This window comes from Ambystoma mexicanum, chromosome 5q (assembly GCF_040938575.1).
Source record: "Ambystoma mexicanum isolate Mex_15411 chromosome 5q, UKY_AmexF1_1, whole genome shotgun sequence".
NCBI lineage: Eukaryota > Metazoa > Chordata > Amphibia > Caudata > Ambystomatidae > Ambystoma > Ambystoma mexicanum.
The window spans coordinates 415,168,186-415,185,576 of record NC_090933.1 but is presented as its reverse complement, the minus strand read 5'-3'; the positions used below and the strand labels follow the sequence as shown (position 1 = coordinate 415,185,576).

General features: G+C 51.5%; 1 protein-coding gene across 4 annotated transcripts in view; it reads right to left on the bottom strand.

Annotated features, from left to right (window-relative positions):
• RMC1 (regulator of MON1-CCZ1) overlaps nt 1–17,391 on the bottom strand; it is a 1,737,150-nt gene that overhangs the window by 1,453,004 nt on the left and 266,755 nt on the right. For all 4 annotated transcript variants that reach the window (XM_069620905.1, XM_069620903.1, XM_069620904.1 and 1 more), the window contains exon 6: nt 13,426–13,566. In XM_069620905.1, the coding sequence (XP_069477006.1) occupies nt 13,426–13,566 (141 nt within the window). The remainder of the gene's footprint in view (nt 1–13,425; nt 13,567–17,391) is intronic.

The following is a 17,391-nucleotide window of genomic DNA, read 5'->3' as shown; positions in this document are numbered from 1 at the left end:
GCCCAGACCCGAACCTAGACAAAACACTGCCGCCCTCCAGGGAGGACTTTTCCCGGGCACTGGGGATGGCAGAGTTCTTAAGGGACACAGATACCATTGATACCTGGAGGTTGGCTCATAATGTGGACCGGGACTATACATTCTACTCCCATGTTCACAGAGGCCACTCAAGTATAGACCTTCTGCTGGTGTCCGGCGCACTCTTCCCCTGTATTGAGGACATACAAATCGGCCGTAGAGTGATATCCGGCCATGCCCCAGTCATGGTCCGCCTGCGAGTCAAAGGCCACCCAGCAGCCCCCCCGCAGACGTCCTGGAAACTACAAGACTATATTCTAGCAGATATAGCTTCCAGCAGCGAACTCCAGGACTCCCTTACAAATTACTTTAAGAAGAATGCAGCAAGGGGCACCTCCAAAGCCATGGTCTGGGAGGCAATGAAGCCAGTCATCAGAGGAGTGGCCATCAACTGCACAGCGGCACACAAGAGGAGATACCAACTCGAACTCTCCAAACTGGAGGCGGAGGTGGAGGAATTAGAATCCTGATTCAAGAAACACCATTCTGTGAAAATAGGTAGGGAATTCAAGAAAGCAAAGGCGAAGCTCGAAATGCACCTGGCAGATTGGACGGTCCGGGCGCTAGCCTACACAAAACAATACTACTATGTAAACAGCAACAAGGTCAACCGACTGCTAGTGCAGAAACTGAAGAAGCTACACTCCCAGAACAGGATACCAACCCTACAAGACCGGAACGGCAAGCCCTGTTTTGCAGAAACAGAGAAATTGGAAATCATCACCGAGCACCACACAAGGATTATGTCCAGTCCTGCCACTAGTAAAGAAGCACAACCTAAGTACATACAAGCAACCCGACAGGCCCTCCCGCTCCCACAGCTCGACTCCTTAGAATTACCCATTTCTACGGAAGAGGTATCGGAGACAATTCGATCTCTGAAGAACACAGCCCCAGGCCCCGACAGACTAACGGCCCAGTTCTACAAAAAATACACCCACATCCTTGCCTCACATCTCACATCACTCTACAACTCTTTCCTAACCTCCGGCTCCATCACCCCCTCTATGGAGGAGTCCCTAACAGTCTTAATCCTGAAGCTGGGGAAGAAACCGGAGCTTTGCTCATCATACAGACCGATCACCCTACTGAACAATGACGCCAAAGTCTTCTCCAAAATCGGGGCTCGCAGACTGGCAAAATTCCTCCCAGAACTAATCCACCCAGACCAGACTGGGTTCATCCCAGGCCGCAGCACCTTCGACAACATTAGGCGCACCCTAAACGTCATTGAATCGGCAGGCAAGACGAGGAGCAGATGGCAGTCCTGTCGCACGACACGCACAAGGCATTTGACATGCTGGACTGGGGATATATAGAAGCTACGTTAAAACACCTAGGGCTTCGGCCCCAAGTTCCGGAAATGGACCCTGGCCAACTACCAGCACCCAACACGACACTGAGAATGAACGGCAACAAATCGCCCAGGATTCGGATCACCAGAGGCACGCGGCACAGTTGCCCTCTATTCCCGCTCATTTTCGCCCTGTCTATGGAGCCATTCGCCTGCAGAGTACGCGATAACCCCTTGACAGGCGGGCAGCTTACAAAATAGCCCTGTATGCCGACCACGTCCTCCTGACCCCCACCAAGCCCGAAACATCCCTGGTGGTCCTGTGGAGCGAAGTGGCTAACTTTTGGGCAGCCTCAGTGGTTTTCGGTCAACCTCGAAAAATCAACGGCGATCGGGATCAACACCTCAAGACCATTGGTTGAGTCGCTGGCCGCCAGCCACCCCATCCAATGGGTCAGCTCACACTTCCGCTACCTGGGGGTCCATATCCCAAGCAAAATAGAGAAAGCGTATAGGCTAAACCTCCTCCTTCTCAAGGAGCTGCAATCAGACCAGAATAGTTGGAAAAAGCAAGAGGTGTCGTGGCTGCGAAGAATAACAGCAGTCAAAAGGAATCCTAGACTCCTATACCACTGCCAGACCCTCCCTATCTCCATCCCTTTGAAGGACCTACAGAAACTCCAAGCAAACATCCTGAAGTTCGTCTGCGGGGGAGGAGGGGAGAAGCCGCAAATAGCCAGTAGGGTGATGCTCCGAAGCAGGGAAACGGGAGGCCTGGGGGCCTCAGAAGTGGACAGGTATTGCCTCGCGGCCCAGCTCACACCAGCTTTCACCTGGACATTAAACTCCAACAGAACGCGCTGGATAAAGCTAGAGGAGGACTGGTGCGGCGGCCCCCTAGAGCCACTCCCGCACACCATTAGGCCTACCGATCCCCCCAAATGCGGGACTACTGACCACGACCAAGAACACTGTGGAAAACTGGAGGAAGGCAGCTAGACGATGGGGCTGCAGGACCACAACTGGCCCACTATCTCCGATCTGGGACAACCCAGACTTCACCCCCGGCAAGGCTCCGAACAATTTCGACCACTGGAAGGCGGGAGGGATGAAGCATGTAGGGGACTTCTACGCGGAGGGAAACCCGCTAACCTTCGAGGAATGCGAGAGCAAATTTGGGGTGCCTGAATCGGAAAGATTCCGCTACGCGCAGCTTCGACACTGGCTCTCACATGGATCAATGAAGTTGCACGGCAGCAGAGAACCGACGGCTCTGGAAAGAACTCTCACAGCGCCGCCCCCAGCAGGGAAAATAGCGACCCTGTATAAACTAATGGACAAAGGAGACCCCAACAAAAAAGGAGGCCTATATGGAAAGGTGGGAAAGGGACATTGGCAGAGCAATCGAGATAGAAGAATGGGGACAGATCTGGACCAGAGTTCAGAAGAGCTCGAAATGCATCACAAATAAGGAGGGAGCGATCAAAACCTGTTACAGGTGGTACCTAACCCCGGAGACTCTAAACAAGAGCAACCCAGCGATCTCCCCATTGTGCTGGAGAGGATGCACAGACACAGGCACATTGTTCTATTTGCTCTGGTCGTGCCCGATGGCCACGAAATACTGGAAAGAGATCCTGGATCTTATCAAACAAATCACCGACCTATCAATACCATGGGACCCAGGGATAATCTTACTAGGTAGCACAGGGGACGGCCAATTTCCACTGACCGGCAACCTGGCAAACCTGTGCACCCAGCTCCTCACGGCGGCAAAGATCGCCATAGCCAGACTGTGGAAGCATCCAGAGGGCCCCGCAGTGGCCCTGTGGTGGGCCAAATGCTGGGACATTGCAGTGGAGGAAAAAATAACAGCTGTCCGCCTGGGAAAGAGGAACAAGTTCTATGACACCTGGGCCCCCTTCTTGGACTACGCGGAGCAGTTCCCCGGCATGGCAAGAAAGCCCCCGTCCCTCCGCTGGCTGTCCAAATAGGACTAATGGCTCCCAAACCCCGACCAGAGGCCCTCATGGAACACTCCTCCCAGGCTCTGGCATTGTGTAGCTGAAGCACTGGCGCTCAGGAAGCACAACCCGAGGCTCTCCTCCCTCAGAGGCTCACCAGCCAAATCTCCCTGTGAAAATAAGAAGCTATCCCACATGACTGGCAGCATCCCTGCCCGATTTATTCCTCCCCCCGTTCCCACTGTTCCTCCCCCCCCATCCCCATTTGGTTATGTTCCTCATTTGTTGCGTTTCATTTCTGAATTCATTTTGTGCTAACCAAATTTATGCTTATGAGATGCTTGTTTATTGTCAAAATCAAATAAAAAGATTTGTTGAAAAAAAAAAAATAGCCCTAAGGAAGATTCATGCCCTTGTGAATTGGAAGTGTCTTGAAGAGAAACCTGGAGAAGGGAGCTGTCCCCCGGAACTGTGACCCTCATCCATTGGGAACCTTTGTGTTGAAGTTCTACATTTCATTTGAATTTGAATGTTTGGGCACTTACCAGGCCAAATACATTACCCTTCATGTATTAGAGCGGTTTTATAGAATGCGAAGCGTAGGGAAGGCATGGTATCACAAGTATGACAACGGATACAATTTGTAAAACCTTTATTGAAAATGCTGGGATCAGAGAAACTCCTATTCTGCCCTAAAACTAAGATGGGAGTAGTCTCGACCATCAAACGATAAACAAAACAGTCCTAGTGTAGTCTGTCAAATCAAAATGGCCTACACTAACAAAAACTTAATGCCTTCCCTATCTCTTGTACAAAAAGTGTAAAAAGGAGAAATGTATGCAAAGGAAAAATCAGTGTTTAAAAGAATAAAGGTAGTTGAACCAGCTCTCCTACTCGCGTTCAACCTCACGAAGTAAGGCTGTCCTTATAGTCAGGATGACACACTGTGGCTCGGATTCTAACACTCTAAGCAGTTCCAAACCATGAATTAAAGCCCTCCTGGACTTCCATGTTAAAGTCTCTTTCTCGACTTTCAAAACTGTATTCCAATGTAAAGTTCACAAAGGTGCCCCTCTGCCTGGCTCAGACCTTACAGCACACCGTTCACGTAGGTCCCCCTATGTCGGGCTCGGACCTCTCATGTCACAGTTCAACAAAAACATGCCGGGTGGCTCCCTTCCCCAAGCTTATTGTACTTCGGGTCACCCTCAATTGGGCTCGGACCCATTTTGGATGTAAAATACTTCCGAATGTGCATGGTTCTTACAGACCACTGCAGGACCACTTCGACTCAAAGTTCCCATTTACTTTCGCTTAATTCACTTTCGCGTTATAGCTTCACACAATGTACCTCTCACCGAGACTTTTGAATGGGCTACTTCCTTTCGCCGGACCACTCTGTTACTTAGTATCACTGATCTCACAGCTGCCTTTTACTTCAAAGTTCATTCACAGGTCTGCCTTTCTTCGCGGTCTCACCCGCGCAGCCTTCACATGTGATATAATGTTGCTACTTCATTCGCTTTAGCACACACCTGTCTCTCAGGTCGGTTGGCAACTCACCAGCAGTGTGCGCATCTTTCTTGTTTTGCTATTTCCAATTCGCGAGTCAGGGCTAGTACCACAGGCTTGGCCTCGCCTCCCCAACTCTGCCCTTCAACCATGAGGGTCGCTGGTGTCCTTGAAATACATCTGGCTTTCTCTCAGTGTATTTTGCGGCATGTGAAGGCAAAGACCTCCAGTAGGGAACCCTTAGGGTTTTCGGCCCGCTGCTCTCGTCCCTTGCTCCGTTGCTCTGCTCCAGTAGGTGGGCCTTTGTCCCGGAAGTTCTGCTCGTACTCGTGTTCCACCTTGCCCAGAGTGCGTCTTTAGGTGTTGCCTTTTATTCGTGTGAGGAGAGCCAACTGGTATCAAGTGTATGCACTTACAATAAAGTGCCTAACTTTGCCTGACCCGATTAACAGGACATGTCCAGTACGATGGGTGCGAGTTAGTCTGGTTACTTTTGGTCACCCTCTTCCTCGGCCCAGTGTTTGTGTAAAAAGTGGGGGTTGGGACTTCAGAAAATCCTACAAAATAGGTTGGGGTAGATGAACAAAAAAGGGGGCTGTCTCACCCCATTCCCCGAAGATCCCTCACCAAGGTGATCCTCCCGCACTGGTCCACCCCAGGAACTGGATCCAAAAGCGATGGCCATGTCCTGGCCACCTGGATGACAAGTTCCCAAGGACTAGCGGGTGAGACACCCTTTGGTTTCTCACAGTAGGCAAGGATAGGACTTTGGACACAGGATATTTTGTTTTGGACACCGACACTGGACAGTCCTTTAGTTTTGGTTGAAGTAGGGAAATGCCTCCTAGAGTAGGGATAGTGAGGCCTTTTCCAACACCCTTTTATTTTGAATAAATGTTTATAGCCAAAACTATGAGCCCACTGTGTCTGTGTCTCATTCCTGGGTCCTTACAGTGCCCTAGAAGTATGTGAGAGGAAAGCAGCAAACAGGAAAATCTTTCCTAGTAGGTATTTTCCAGGAGAGGCAAGGACTTGTTACAATAGAATAGGAGCCCGAATTATTTTGTTGGACTTAGATCCTCAATGGTGTTGGGCATCTGGAACAGACCACACTTTGTATTGCCACATCCCTGGCCGGATGTGGCAATACAAAGTGCCAATATTCCCTCATTATTCGTAGTTTAGACCCCAGAAACTCCAGGTGTTTGGGGCCACTCTTCTCTGTAGAACTTACAATAAAAAACATTTCTAAAACCTCACCTTGTTGTCATGTGTGCCATGCTTGGACTTACCACAGTCGATTTACAAATAATTGTTATTAAAATGAACATGAATTGAATCAATCGTATTTCCAAGCATTTTCCACTCTATTTAGTGCATAAGGAACAGCACTTTACAGCAGGCAACAGCTATTATTTTGTTAGTGCCCAAAGAACACACTTTCCTTACAGGGAGTGATCCAATCGGCCTGGCTATTAAGAAGGGTATGTTAAAGTCCCTTTGGTCAGTGGCTATGCTATATCCTTCCTGCACTGTGTTATATTGGCCCTTTGGAAAACTCCACTGTGATACCTGCTCTTTGGTAAAGTGCACTGTGTCATTTGTTTCCCGCTACTACCACCAGATGTGCTCCTTCGTAAAAAATGCACTATGATATTTGCCCTTAGTAAAGTGCTCTGTGGCATTTGTTCTCTGCTATTCACATTTCACCCTATGAACATTTGGGTCTCGCACCATAACAGACATCATATCTCATCACACCACCTAACATTCTACATAGTAATGACCAGAACCACCGTAAAGCATAGACCTGACAAGCACAAAAGGATGCAAGTAACCTCACTTGCCACCGTTTGAAGCAGAGACACTATCCTACAGATCAGTCCACACAACCAGAACGCTGAAGCTTACCATTACAGACACCTACCAGATACAGAGCATGCACATCCAGCTCAGGGTACATCCAACAGCCTACACACCAAGACAACCAGAAACACATTCCACAAAGAGCCCTTTTCCTTACAATCTGCAGTCATCAATACAACATCAAAACAATCTTTCACTGCTTCTCTACCCCAACTAACCAAACCCAACAGATTCTCCAGAAGATACAAAAGCACCAGCAAAACAGGAAAAGAGCAGGAGTTGCACTCTATAAAACCCAATAACATAAAATAATAGAACACAAACAAGGCTTCAAACTTGTTTCCACCCAACACGAGTCAGTAAGTAGCATCGTTATTTTCTCTGTGTTGAAGTTATTTTGGGTGCCTAAGTTATTGTGTTTGCGTGCTTTATAATCAGGGAGAGAGAGCATACCTCCAACATGGCCAGCTTCCTGACCTCCATTTGCAAGTAGCCAAAACAGATGCTTGTAATAAGAAACAGACCTGCATGCCAATGTTTCCAGAGCCAGGATTGATCCCAAGAGTATTGCATGTGCCCTACACCAACTGGTTGAGTCGTGCGTGCAATCAAAGGTCTTTGCGGCCATGTTTATTTTTCTTGTATATTTATTTAGAAGAACAAGTTACTCTCTTACCTGGTAATGTTCTTTCGATGGGATGGTCCGACGACGAATTCCATATTTATGACAGGTAATCACCACAGCTGTGCTTCTTCGGAACATTTTTGGCGTCTGCGTCCTGCGTCGATGACGTTGATGCGCCGTCCCCGAGGACCTCCTCCGACGGCCGACGTCACCCGATGTGATAAGTAGGACGCACGACACTTGTAGCCTCAGTTGTAGTTTTTTCCCCAGAACGTGACACACCAGTTTTCTGCCAGTCAGACACACAAGGCCTTGCGGAACGCAAGCTGCAATCGCATAAGAAATTCTGCAGCGGGGAAGGTAGGGAGGGAGCGATATGGAATACGTCGTCGGACCATCCCATCGAAAGAACGTTACCAGGTAAGAGAGTAACTTGTTCTTCGAGGGGATTGGGTCCTCAGACGTATTCCATATCTATGACAGACTCGCAAAGCAGTACCAAGCAAGGAGGTGGGAAAAGAATTTAGAACACAAATTTAGCATGCCCAATCAAATTGCGGAATAAAGGACTGCCTTGCCAAAGGCCAGATCCTGCCCTCGGATGGAATCGAGGGATTAGTGACGTACAAAAGTATGTACCGAAGCCCAGGTGGCTACATCACAGATGTGACGAATAAGAACACCCCTCTGTAGGGCAGTAGACGCAGCCACTCCCCTGGTAGAATGGGCCCGCAAGCCAGCCGGAGGGTCCTTACCCACCAAGCGTTAACACTCGGAGATAGCCAAAATAATCCAACGAGACAAAGTCTGTTTCGTCACAGCTTGTCCCAAACGCTTTCCAGCGTAACCAATGAAAAGTTGATCGTCCACTCTGACCCGGGACATGCGCGAAAAATAAAAGCTCAACGCTCTCCTAGGATCAAGCCTATGGAGCCTCTCCTCTTCCTTACCAGGATGTGGAGGAGGATAGAACGCCGGAAGAACCACCTTCTGGCTCAAATGAAATTCCGAAACCACCTTCGGAAGAAAGTAAGGACGAACTCGAAGGTCAACCCTGTCCTTGTGAAACACAGTGAAGGGTGGCTTAACTGAAAATGCCTGTAACTCACTCACTCTGCAAGTGGAAGTAACCGCAACCAAAAAGACAGTTTTAAGAGTTAACAGTCTCAAAGGGCAAGAATGCAAAGGCTCAAACGGAGCACCCATAAGAAACTCAAGAACAAGGTTCAAATCCCAACCGGGCATCAGAAAAGGTGACGGAGGAAACACTTTAGTGAGCCCTTTTAAAAACTGAGAAATTAAAGGAATCTTAAAATAGGAACATTCTTCAGACGAGCGCTTAAATATGGACAGCGCCACCAGGTATGGGAATGTCACACTCAAAAGGATCCACATTCTTAACTCTGCACCAGTCACAGAACTTACGCCAACGGCAACGGTACCGAGACTTTGTTGCCGGCCGCCTGGCCGAGAGCAACACCCCCAACATGTCTTCAGGGAGGTCCCAATCCTTATACCTCAACCTTTCAGAAGCCAAGCGTGAAGGTTGAGGGATCAGACCTCTGGATGGAGAACCTGACCCCCCTACCGTGAGAGCAGATCGTCTCGGTAGGGAAGACGACGCGGAGGGCAGATGGACAAGTCGAGAAGGTCCGGGTACCACGTCCTCCGAGCCCACGCCGGAGCAATGAGGATCATCCGGTAACCGAACCTCCGTAACCTCCGCAGTACTTGCGGGATGACGGGGACTGGCGGAAACGCGTACAGCAGTGGGAACGACCACTCCACCACGAACGCGTCTCCTAAGGCTCCTTTTGGAGGAACTTCCCGCGAGCAAAACCTTTCGCACTTCCGGTTGACACTGGAGGAGAAGAGATCCACTTGAGGGGTCCCCCAAAGGGCGAAGATCTCCAGGAGAATCTCCTTAGCCAGCTCCCACTCATGAGACATCGTGCTCTGCCCGCTCAGAGCGTCCGCTGTCTCGTTGTCGTCCCTGGCCAGATGAACAGCCGAGATCGAAACTTCCTGCTGGATGGCCCAGAACTCGAGCTGCATCGCCTCCCTGCACAGAGGAAGTGACTCTGCCCCCCCTTTTTGTTGAGGTAGTGCATGGCCACCGTGTTGTCCGTTAGGATCAGGACACGCTTTCCTCGCACAGTTGGCAGAATGGCCATCAGGGCTAGCCTGATGGCCCTCAGCTCCAACAGATTGATATGGAGTCTGGACTCCGACGGAGACCAACGACCGCTGACTGTCAACTCGTTGGCATGAGCTCCCCATCCCGTGAGGGATGCATCCGTCACGATCGTCACCTCTGGCCAGGGAAGCCAAAACGGGGGCCCCCCCTTCATCAAATTGCCTTCGATGGCCCACCACAGAAGGTCCTGGGCGACCCAGGGCAGCACCTGAACAGGGTCCGACATCCTGCCGGAAGATTGCGACCACTGCATCTTGAGTGCCCACTGCAAAGATCTCATCCGCAGACGAGCCTCTGGCACCAGAAGAATGCAGGATGCCATGAGGCCGAGCAACCTCAAGAACTCGAGCGCCGGGAGCGTCTGGGCAAGTTGAAACTTGTGCACCATCTGCTGAATGTGAAGAGCCCTCACCTGGGGAGGAAAACAAAACCCCAGGACTGTGTCGAGCACTGCTCCGATGTACTGGAGCCGATGTGTTGGCGTCAAATGGGACTTCTTTAAATTGAGGGAGAAGCCCAGCTTGTGAAGGGAGTGGCAGGTGACGGACAGATGATCCAGGACTTGCTCGGGAGAGCTTCCCCTGATCAACCAATCATCCAGGTAGGGGTAGATGTGAATCCCCCCTTTCCTGAGATGCACTGGCACCACCACCATGAGCTTGGTGAAAACCCTCGGGCGGAGGTCAATCCGAACGGCAGGACCCGAAACTGAAAGTGCGAGTCGCCAACCGCGAACCTCAGGTACTTCTTATGCTTGGGATGGATCGGCACATGGAAGTAAGCGTCCTTGAGGTCGAGAGACACCAACCAGTCTTGAAGTTGAAGGGCTTGGAGAACTTGAGAGAGAGTAACCTTCTTGAACTTGTCCTTCCTGTGGAGTTTGTTCAAACCGCGCAAGTCCATGATGGGTCTCAATCCCCAGTCTTTCTTCGAAATCAAAAAATAAGGGGAATACCATCCCTTGTTCTTCTCCGCTATATGCACCAGTTCTATGGCGCCTTTCTCCAGCAGGGCTTGAATTTCCTGCGCAAGGAGCGGATCTGGACTCTTCAAAGAGAGGTTCCCAGGTGGATTGTCGTGAGGCCTCTGCCGAAAGGGAAGACAGTAGCCGTGGGTTATGATCTCCAGAACCCACACATCTGAAGTAATGACACGCCACTCTACAAGATGCTGCGCCAGCCTTCCCCCAACTGGTGAACCATGGGACCTGGCCTCATGACTGAGTGGTAGCGGCTGCGGCGTTGCCTGAGGGCAAAGAGGCAACTCCCTGAGCGGTCTTGGCACCTCGAGTACCCTGTTTTCCACCTCTGGCACTCTTACGGTGACCCTTTTGACTGACAGCTCCTCTCACTTTACTGAAGGACGAGTAATAGCGAAAGGAACCACCCCTCCATTGTTGTCCCCTAGGACGAAAAGGCGGAGGTTGTCGAACTGCCGCGCCCAACGACTTTGCTGCAGCTTTGGAGGTCTGCAACCTCTCAAGGCTCTCGTCAGCCTTGCTGCCAAAAGGATGTTCACTGTCAAAGGGCATGTTGAGGAGCCGGGACTGCACATCAGGAGCGAACCCCGACTTCCGCAACCACGCAAACCTGCATATTACGGTGCTCGCCGCCATGGACCGGCTGACACAATCTGCCATGTCCAAACCCGACTGAACGGCCACACACATGGCATCCTTGCCATCCTGAACCATAGCAAGGAAACCATCCCGTTCGTCCCCTTCGGGAATATGTTCAGCTGCTAATGCAAAACAGTTCCACAGAGTGTGTGTGAAATGAGACAAGGCACATACGGAGTTGGCCGCCTGAAGCGCCATACCCCCTGAAGAAAACACTTTCTCCGCCCAGCCATCAAAACGTTTGTTGTTCCTATCCGGAGGGATGGTAGGATACGACGCCTGCTTTGCAGGGGCCGTAGCCGCCTGCACCACCAAACTCTCCGGAGTGGGGTGCCTGGACAAGTAGCAGGGGTCGCTACTGGCTGGACGGTATTTTTGCGACAAAGACTTGCCCACTGCCGGGAGACTCTCCGGAGCAGTCCAAGCCGCCGCCACCCTTCTCTGCAGAGCCATTTGAAACGGCAGTACCGGGTCAGTGGGGGGACCAAGATCAAGGATGTCCGTGAGATCATCCTGAACAAACTCCCCTGTGGGAGCCGACCATCCCAAGTACTCGGTGACCCGAGACATAAGGCGCCGGTACGAAGAATCGGCATGAGTGCCAGGCTCCGGGCTACAAAACTCCACCTCTGGAGAGGTGTCCAGTCCACTGGCATCATGCAGTGACTGCCTCAGGTCATCAAATTGGCTTTGGCCCGAGAGAAGCTCATCAGGCACCGTAACCGGAACCAAGCCCTCATCAGAGCCCTCATCACCCTCTGAAATGTACTCCAGGCGGTGAGAGGAAGACACCTGGGGACCAAAGCTATGCCTGACCTTAGCCAGAGCCTTTCTAGCGGCTACCCCCGTGCCACAGGGCCCCTCCGACACCACCGCCTCGAAAGGCGTCGAAGGCGCTGAACGAGTCGGCGCCGGCGTAGAGAGAATCGGCGTCGAGCGAATCAGCGTCGACATCAGCCGCAGCGCCGCCGGCACCGGTGGCATCGACATAGGCCTCGAAGCCAGGGCTCCGAGCGTGTCCTTCGACGACATAGGCGCCAACAGCGTTGTCGACCCCCTTGAAAGCGGAGCCTCGAGAGAGGTCGTCGATGACCTCAGCGCCACAGGCGTCGATGTCTTCCTCGAAGACGGCACAGGATCACGCGGTCTTGAGCGCGTCGAGGCCGGGACCTGGAACGGGCATGGCGAGAACGGTTATCCTTGTCCGAGCGGGACATCTCGCGCTAACCGTTCCGACCACCCGAGCCCGAAGGCGTGCGAGTGGTGTCTCTCGACCGATCACGACCGACCCCACTGGGAGGCGCGGACGGACCGGTGCCCTGCGATTCAAGAATCGCCAACATCTTCCCGAAGGAAGCCCATTCCTCCGGTGTCGCTTGCATGGTGGGATAAGCGACCCGCCGACGGGCGGAGTCCTCAGAAGAGGACGGGGAAGGCGATCGATGCCGGCGCTTCCGGGAATGCCTCGAAGCGGCAGAGGTGTGGCGAAACCGACTCCTGGAAGGAGACCCACTGGACCTCCGACGATGACACGGAGAATCGCCTCTCGAATCCTCTGTCAAAAGCCTCGCAGACCTAGACTTCCTGGGCTTAGACACCCTACCTACTGACAACTTCTTCTTGCGCTCCCGCAAGGCCTTGGCCGTGAGCGACTGCCAGTCGACACAGTCGTCCGTGTCATGGGCCTCCCCGAGGCACCAGAGGCAGGCGTCATGCGAGTCTGTTACAGACATCTTGGACCCACAGTCCCTGCATTTTTTGAAGCCCGGACGCGGGGTTGAAGACGCGGTAGACATCGTCACGAACAGGTTTTCACAAAAACCGAACAGGTTCAAAGAACCAAGAAGAATACAACAAACTCCAAAGAGTCGAGGCGTACCGAGATTCATGAAGCGAACACGTTGGCGGAAAAAACGGAACTGAGGCTATGGGCGTCGTGCGTCCTACTTATCACATCGGGTGACATCGGCCGTCGGAGGAGGTCCTCGGGGACGGCGCATTGACGTCATTGACGCAGGACGCAGACGCCGAATATTTTCCGAAGCAGCACAGCTGTGGACATTATCTGTCATAGATATGGAATACGTCGGAGGACCTAATCCCCTCGAACGCAGCTTTACTTTGGGATTTTTGACTCGTTGCCAAAATGTAAAATACTATACACCTACATTATATAACCTCAGGCGTGCAACCTAAAACAATAAAGACAGTAAGTCATAGTGCCACACTACAGGTGCCTGCGGACTGAACCCAAAAATCATTGATTCTTACCCTGAAGTGGAAAGGCTGCAAGACATTGCAGAGGACTGTGGTCGACAGTAGAATGACGCTGCTCTCAGGGCAATACAGGTACCAGTTTACATTGATGTTCTGGCTCTTTAAGAGTTTCAAGTACCTTTTGTCTGGAAAGACCTGGAAGCCACACAAAACAGAGACAACCTTAATACAACACAAGAGTTGTTGAAACAAGTTGCAGCAGATATGTTAATATGTAAACTGTACATTAGCAGACATTAACAGAGCAGCTATCTACACCTTTAAAGTTATCTCAAATGTGGGGTCATTTGCCAGTATTATGCTCACGTTCTGAGCTCTGACAGCCCCAGTCTCTTGATCCTCATTACACACTTACTTTCCACATCTTTTTTGTCCTAAATAAAAAACCATAACTCACTTTAACCTATCCTTTCACTCTCTGCATCACACAACCTTTTGATCTCGCTGCTGTGACCAGGCTGACACGCCTGGGCCTTGGCTTGGGATTGGGGATGCTCTCAACTGACTAAATGTAAGAGATCCAGAAACAGTTATTACCTTGAGGAAGATGGTTGAGAGGTCCCCAATTCTTGTGCCTCCCCCCAGAGTTCCAACATGTATCCAAGCAGTACACCTTTGTCTCAGTCCATACCTCCTGTGCAAAGTGCTTACCAGTCTCTTTCCCTTTTTCATTGAGGGTGTGGAACCATTGCGAGCCGAGAACAAACAAGAGCGACATCATACCGCATCACACGCAGCCCGGATGATATGGTTAATTTGAGAAGAACCTACTCTTTCGGTGCTCAGCACAGCTGGAAGCCCATGACTAATGGGAGAGATGCAGCAGGAGCGAAGTGGACTGAGTGCAAGCTACACAGCAAGGAAGAAGGTCGCCTGATGATCTCCGTCGCCGGTGGCACTTCGGCACAGTCGCAGCATCCAACTATAGACGTTGAGGGACTTTGCAACGGGGGCATTAACCCTAAAGAACTAATATACACCAAGGGGCGGATAAAAGCCAAAAGCCCAGAAATAGAGAGGAACGCTGAAGGCCCTCAGGGGTGCCATCACATAGTGGCAAGCCCACATGTAGAAAGTGGGTGGGCTTAGCCCATTATTTAAAGTCTTAACACACTATAAAACCTCCTGAGCGGGGAAAGAGCAACTAGACTGGGCAGAGGAAGAGCACCAACAGCAGGAAGGAAGGTGTCAATTTTTCGGGTGAGGTCAGAAGAGGTGGGGCTGGTGGTTCAAGAGTCGAGCAGGAGGATTCAAGGAGCAGCAAACTGTGGAGGCGATTTCTGGAAAAGGTGAGGTATTAACTAGTGAGTGAAAGCAGAACTGCAGTGAGAGTGCGTTGTAATGTGGCGAGTGTAGTTAAAGTTAGTGTAGGGAATGACTGAAGTGTATGGTCTCTCTGGAACAAGCTACTAACCTGCGTGCAGGGGCCGCCGAAGCCTATAACGTATGCTGAAGAAGATCTGGACCGATTGCAGTGAGAGGCGTAGCGGGGGCCCAGGAGACAGCTGCGACCCAAACGCTGGCCGATGCCCGAATGAACCGGTGGCCTGCAGCGGGTCCCGCCCGCCAGCCCAGAGCAGAGAAGGGGGACAGCGTCACTCGGTTCTGGAGGGCCCCTGAAAGAAGAAAAGGTAGGAGCGCTCCAGACACACCATTGGCGGGGCGGACTCTGCCGCGGTAGGCTACGAACACCCGCACGGCGCCCACGGATACCGGCAGCCGCACTGCAGAGACGCCGGCGCCAAGACCACCCGAGCCGTTCGGCGGCGTGGGGGCGTCCCCTTCCTAGTGCACTAAGCGTACTTGCTCCCCGGGGAGGCGCAGGCTGCCACCCGGCCGTCGCCCCGAATGGCTGGTGAGGCGCAGACCTCGGCCCGCGGACGCGTCCCCGCTGCCCGCTGAACACTGCAAAGGCACTATGATCCGGGATCGATGTGAATCCCCCCTCTGGGTGAAAACAACGAAGGTGGGGCCCTTGCTGACCCGAACAAATCACGAGGCAGTGGCGCGTTCTCCGGAGTAACTTGCGGGGGTGATGCCAGTAAATAACCCACATATGTACAGTGAATCATTCTCCCAAATGCATCAAGCCCCACGCGTCCTGTAAACGGACGCTGTCTCAGCCTAGAGGTTGCACCCCAAGAACTAATAGAATGTCCACTCAGAAGAAAAACGCTCTCTCCTGCAGCCGTCCTGCTCACCCCAGATGGCGATATCGGGAAAGCACACAGGTCGAGCGGCGACCATCTGTGAAATCCCAATTTTGTGCTGCCATATGACGGGTGAAATGTACAGTTCCTGAAGTGATCCTGAGTAAATGCATATCAGATCACATCAAGCACAACTGCTGCTTCCCAAATTCTGTCCTCTGCTCTGCAGCAACGACCTATGCGTTGAAAACCCAGGCCAATGCACTATCCTGGGAGTCAGTGTTACCCGCTATAAGTGCACATGCAACAACTGCTGCAGGGCTGAACATGGGAAAAACTGATAAATCCCAAAGGAAACTGAATTTCGAAGCCAGCTCCTCTACCAAGGCGCCTTACCCTAACAGTAGATCGCAGTCACCCACACAAGAGACTTCTCAGATGGAAGAAGAATTATAGAGCTTTGATGTCAGGGAGATCCTGCTAGATCTGAAAACCGGAATAGGGGGTCTAGGTAGCAAACTTCATATACTATCCTCGAAGGTTGATCAGCTTCAGCATCGCCTGGACAAACACGCAGACAGACTTGATACAGTCGAGCAACGTGTGTCAGACCTTGACGACGGAGCAACATCCTGGACCTCCAGAGTGTGTTCCCTGGAGTCCCAAATGAAAGCGTTGTGTGCAAAAATGAAGATTTGGAGGGAATATCTCGGAGAAACAACATCAGAATTCTAGGGGTCCGAGAGCAACAACTTTGAATTAAAATGGAAGAGCACGTGGAAAGAAATCTGCATGGAACTATTCGGTGCAGAGATCCTCTCCCAACTATTGTCATCGAAAGAGCACACAGAGTTCCCAATGCGAGACCAATACCGGGATCGACTCCACGCCCGATCATAGCAAAACTGCTGAATTATGAGGATCGTGACGCAATACTTAGGGCGGCCAGAGAAAAAGGAAACTTACAATACGAGGGAGATCACATACAGTTCTTCCCCGACTTCTCCCAAGCGGTTCAGGCACAAAGAAGATTCTACGCATCCGTCAAACGCCGCCTGCAAGAGAATAAAATACTATACTCCATGCTTTTCCCGGCAAAACTCTGCATCCAACACGAGGATAAAAGCCATTTCTTCAATACACCTGAAGAAGCGAACGACTACCTGGACCACGCTGGCTGTAGACCCAGTTCCAACAACGCAAGACCACAGCAGAGAGATCGAATGAGACGCAAACCGCCATAAACCACTCCGGAAATACCGAGCGCCAAGCGCACCAAGCCACCATTACCATTTGAAAATATTCACCACAGTCTACTATCTACAATTTTGGGGAGCCCACTCCCCTCTTGGAAGGCTGCTAGCGCCCCGAGCGCAGCAATGTTGACTGTTTTGTTTACAAGGGAAGGGTCAACGTGGGACAGTTGGGGGTTGCTGTAACGCTCACCTGATTCCCGTAGAGGCGCCGGTCTTGACTGGGCGTATACCGTATCTTCAAAGGTGATGTGTAACACACGGCTGGCTCTTTGGGCTGGACCTCTGTGCACTGTATGTCTGACTCGAAGGGTAAGATGTCTGCAGATAGAAAATATGGGATTAAGGAACTGGGTTATTGAATGTCTCTCTCTTCTTCCCTTTCTCTTCTCCTGTAGAACCCCAAAGGTTAACGCTCTCACCTTAGGTAAGTGAACGCCGTGCTCTCCATCTGCCTCGGGGCAGGGTGCTGTAACCAGTTTCTTCACTGGATAAGGGGAGCAGGCCTCTTGACTTCAGAGGACTGCTGTCCGTCGTTTACTGCACGAACGGTAAGT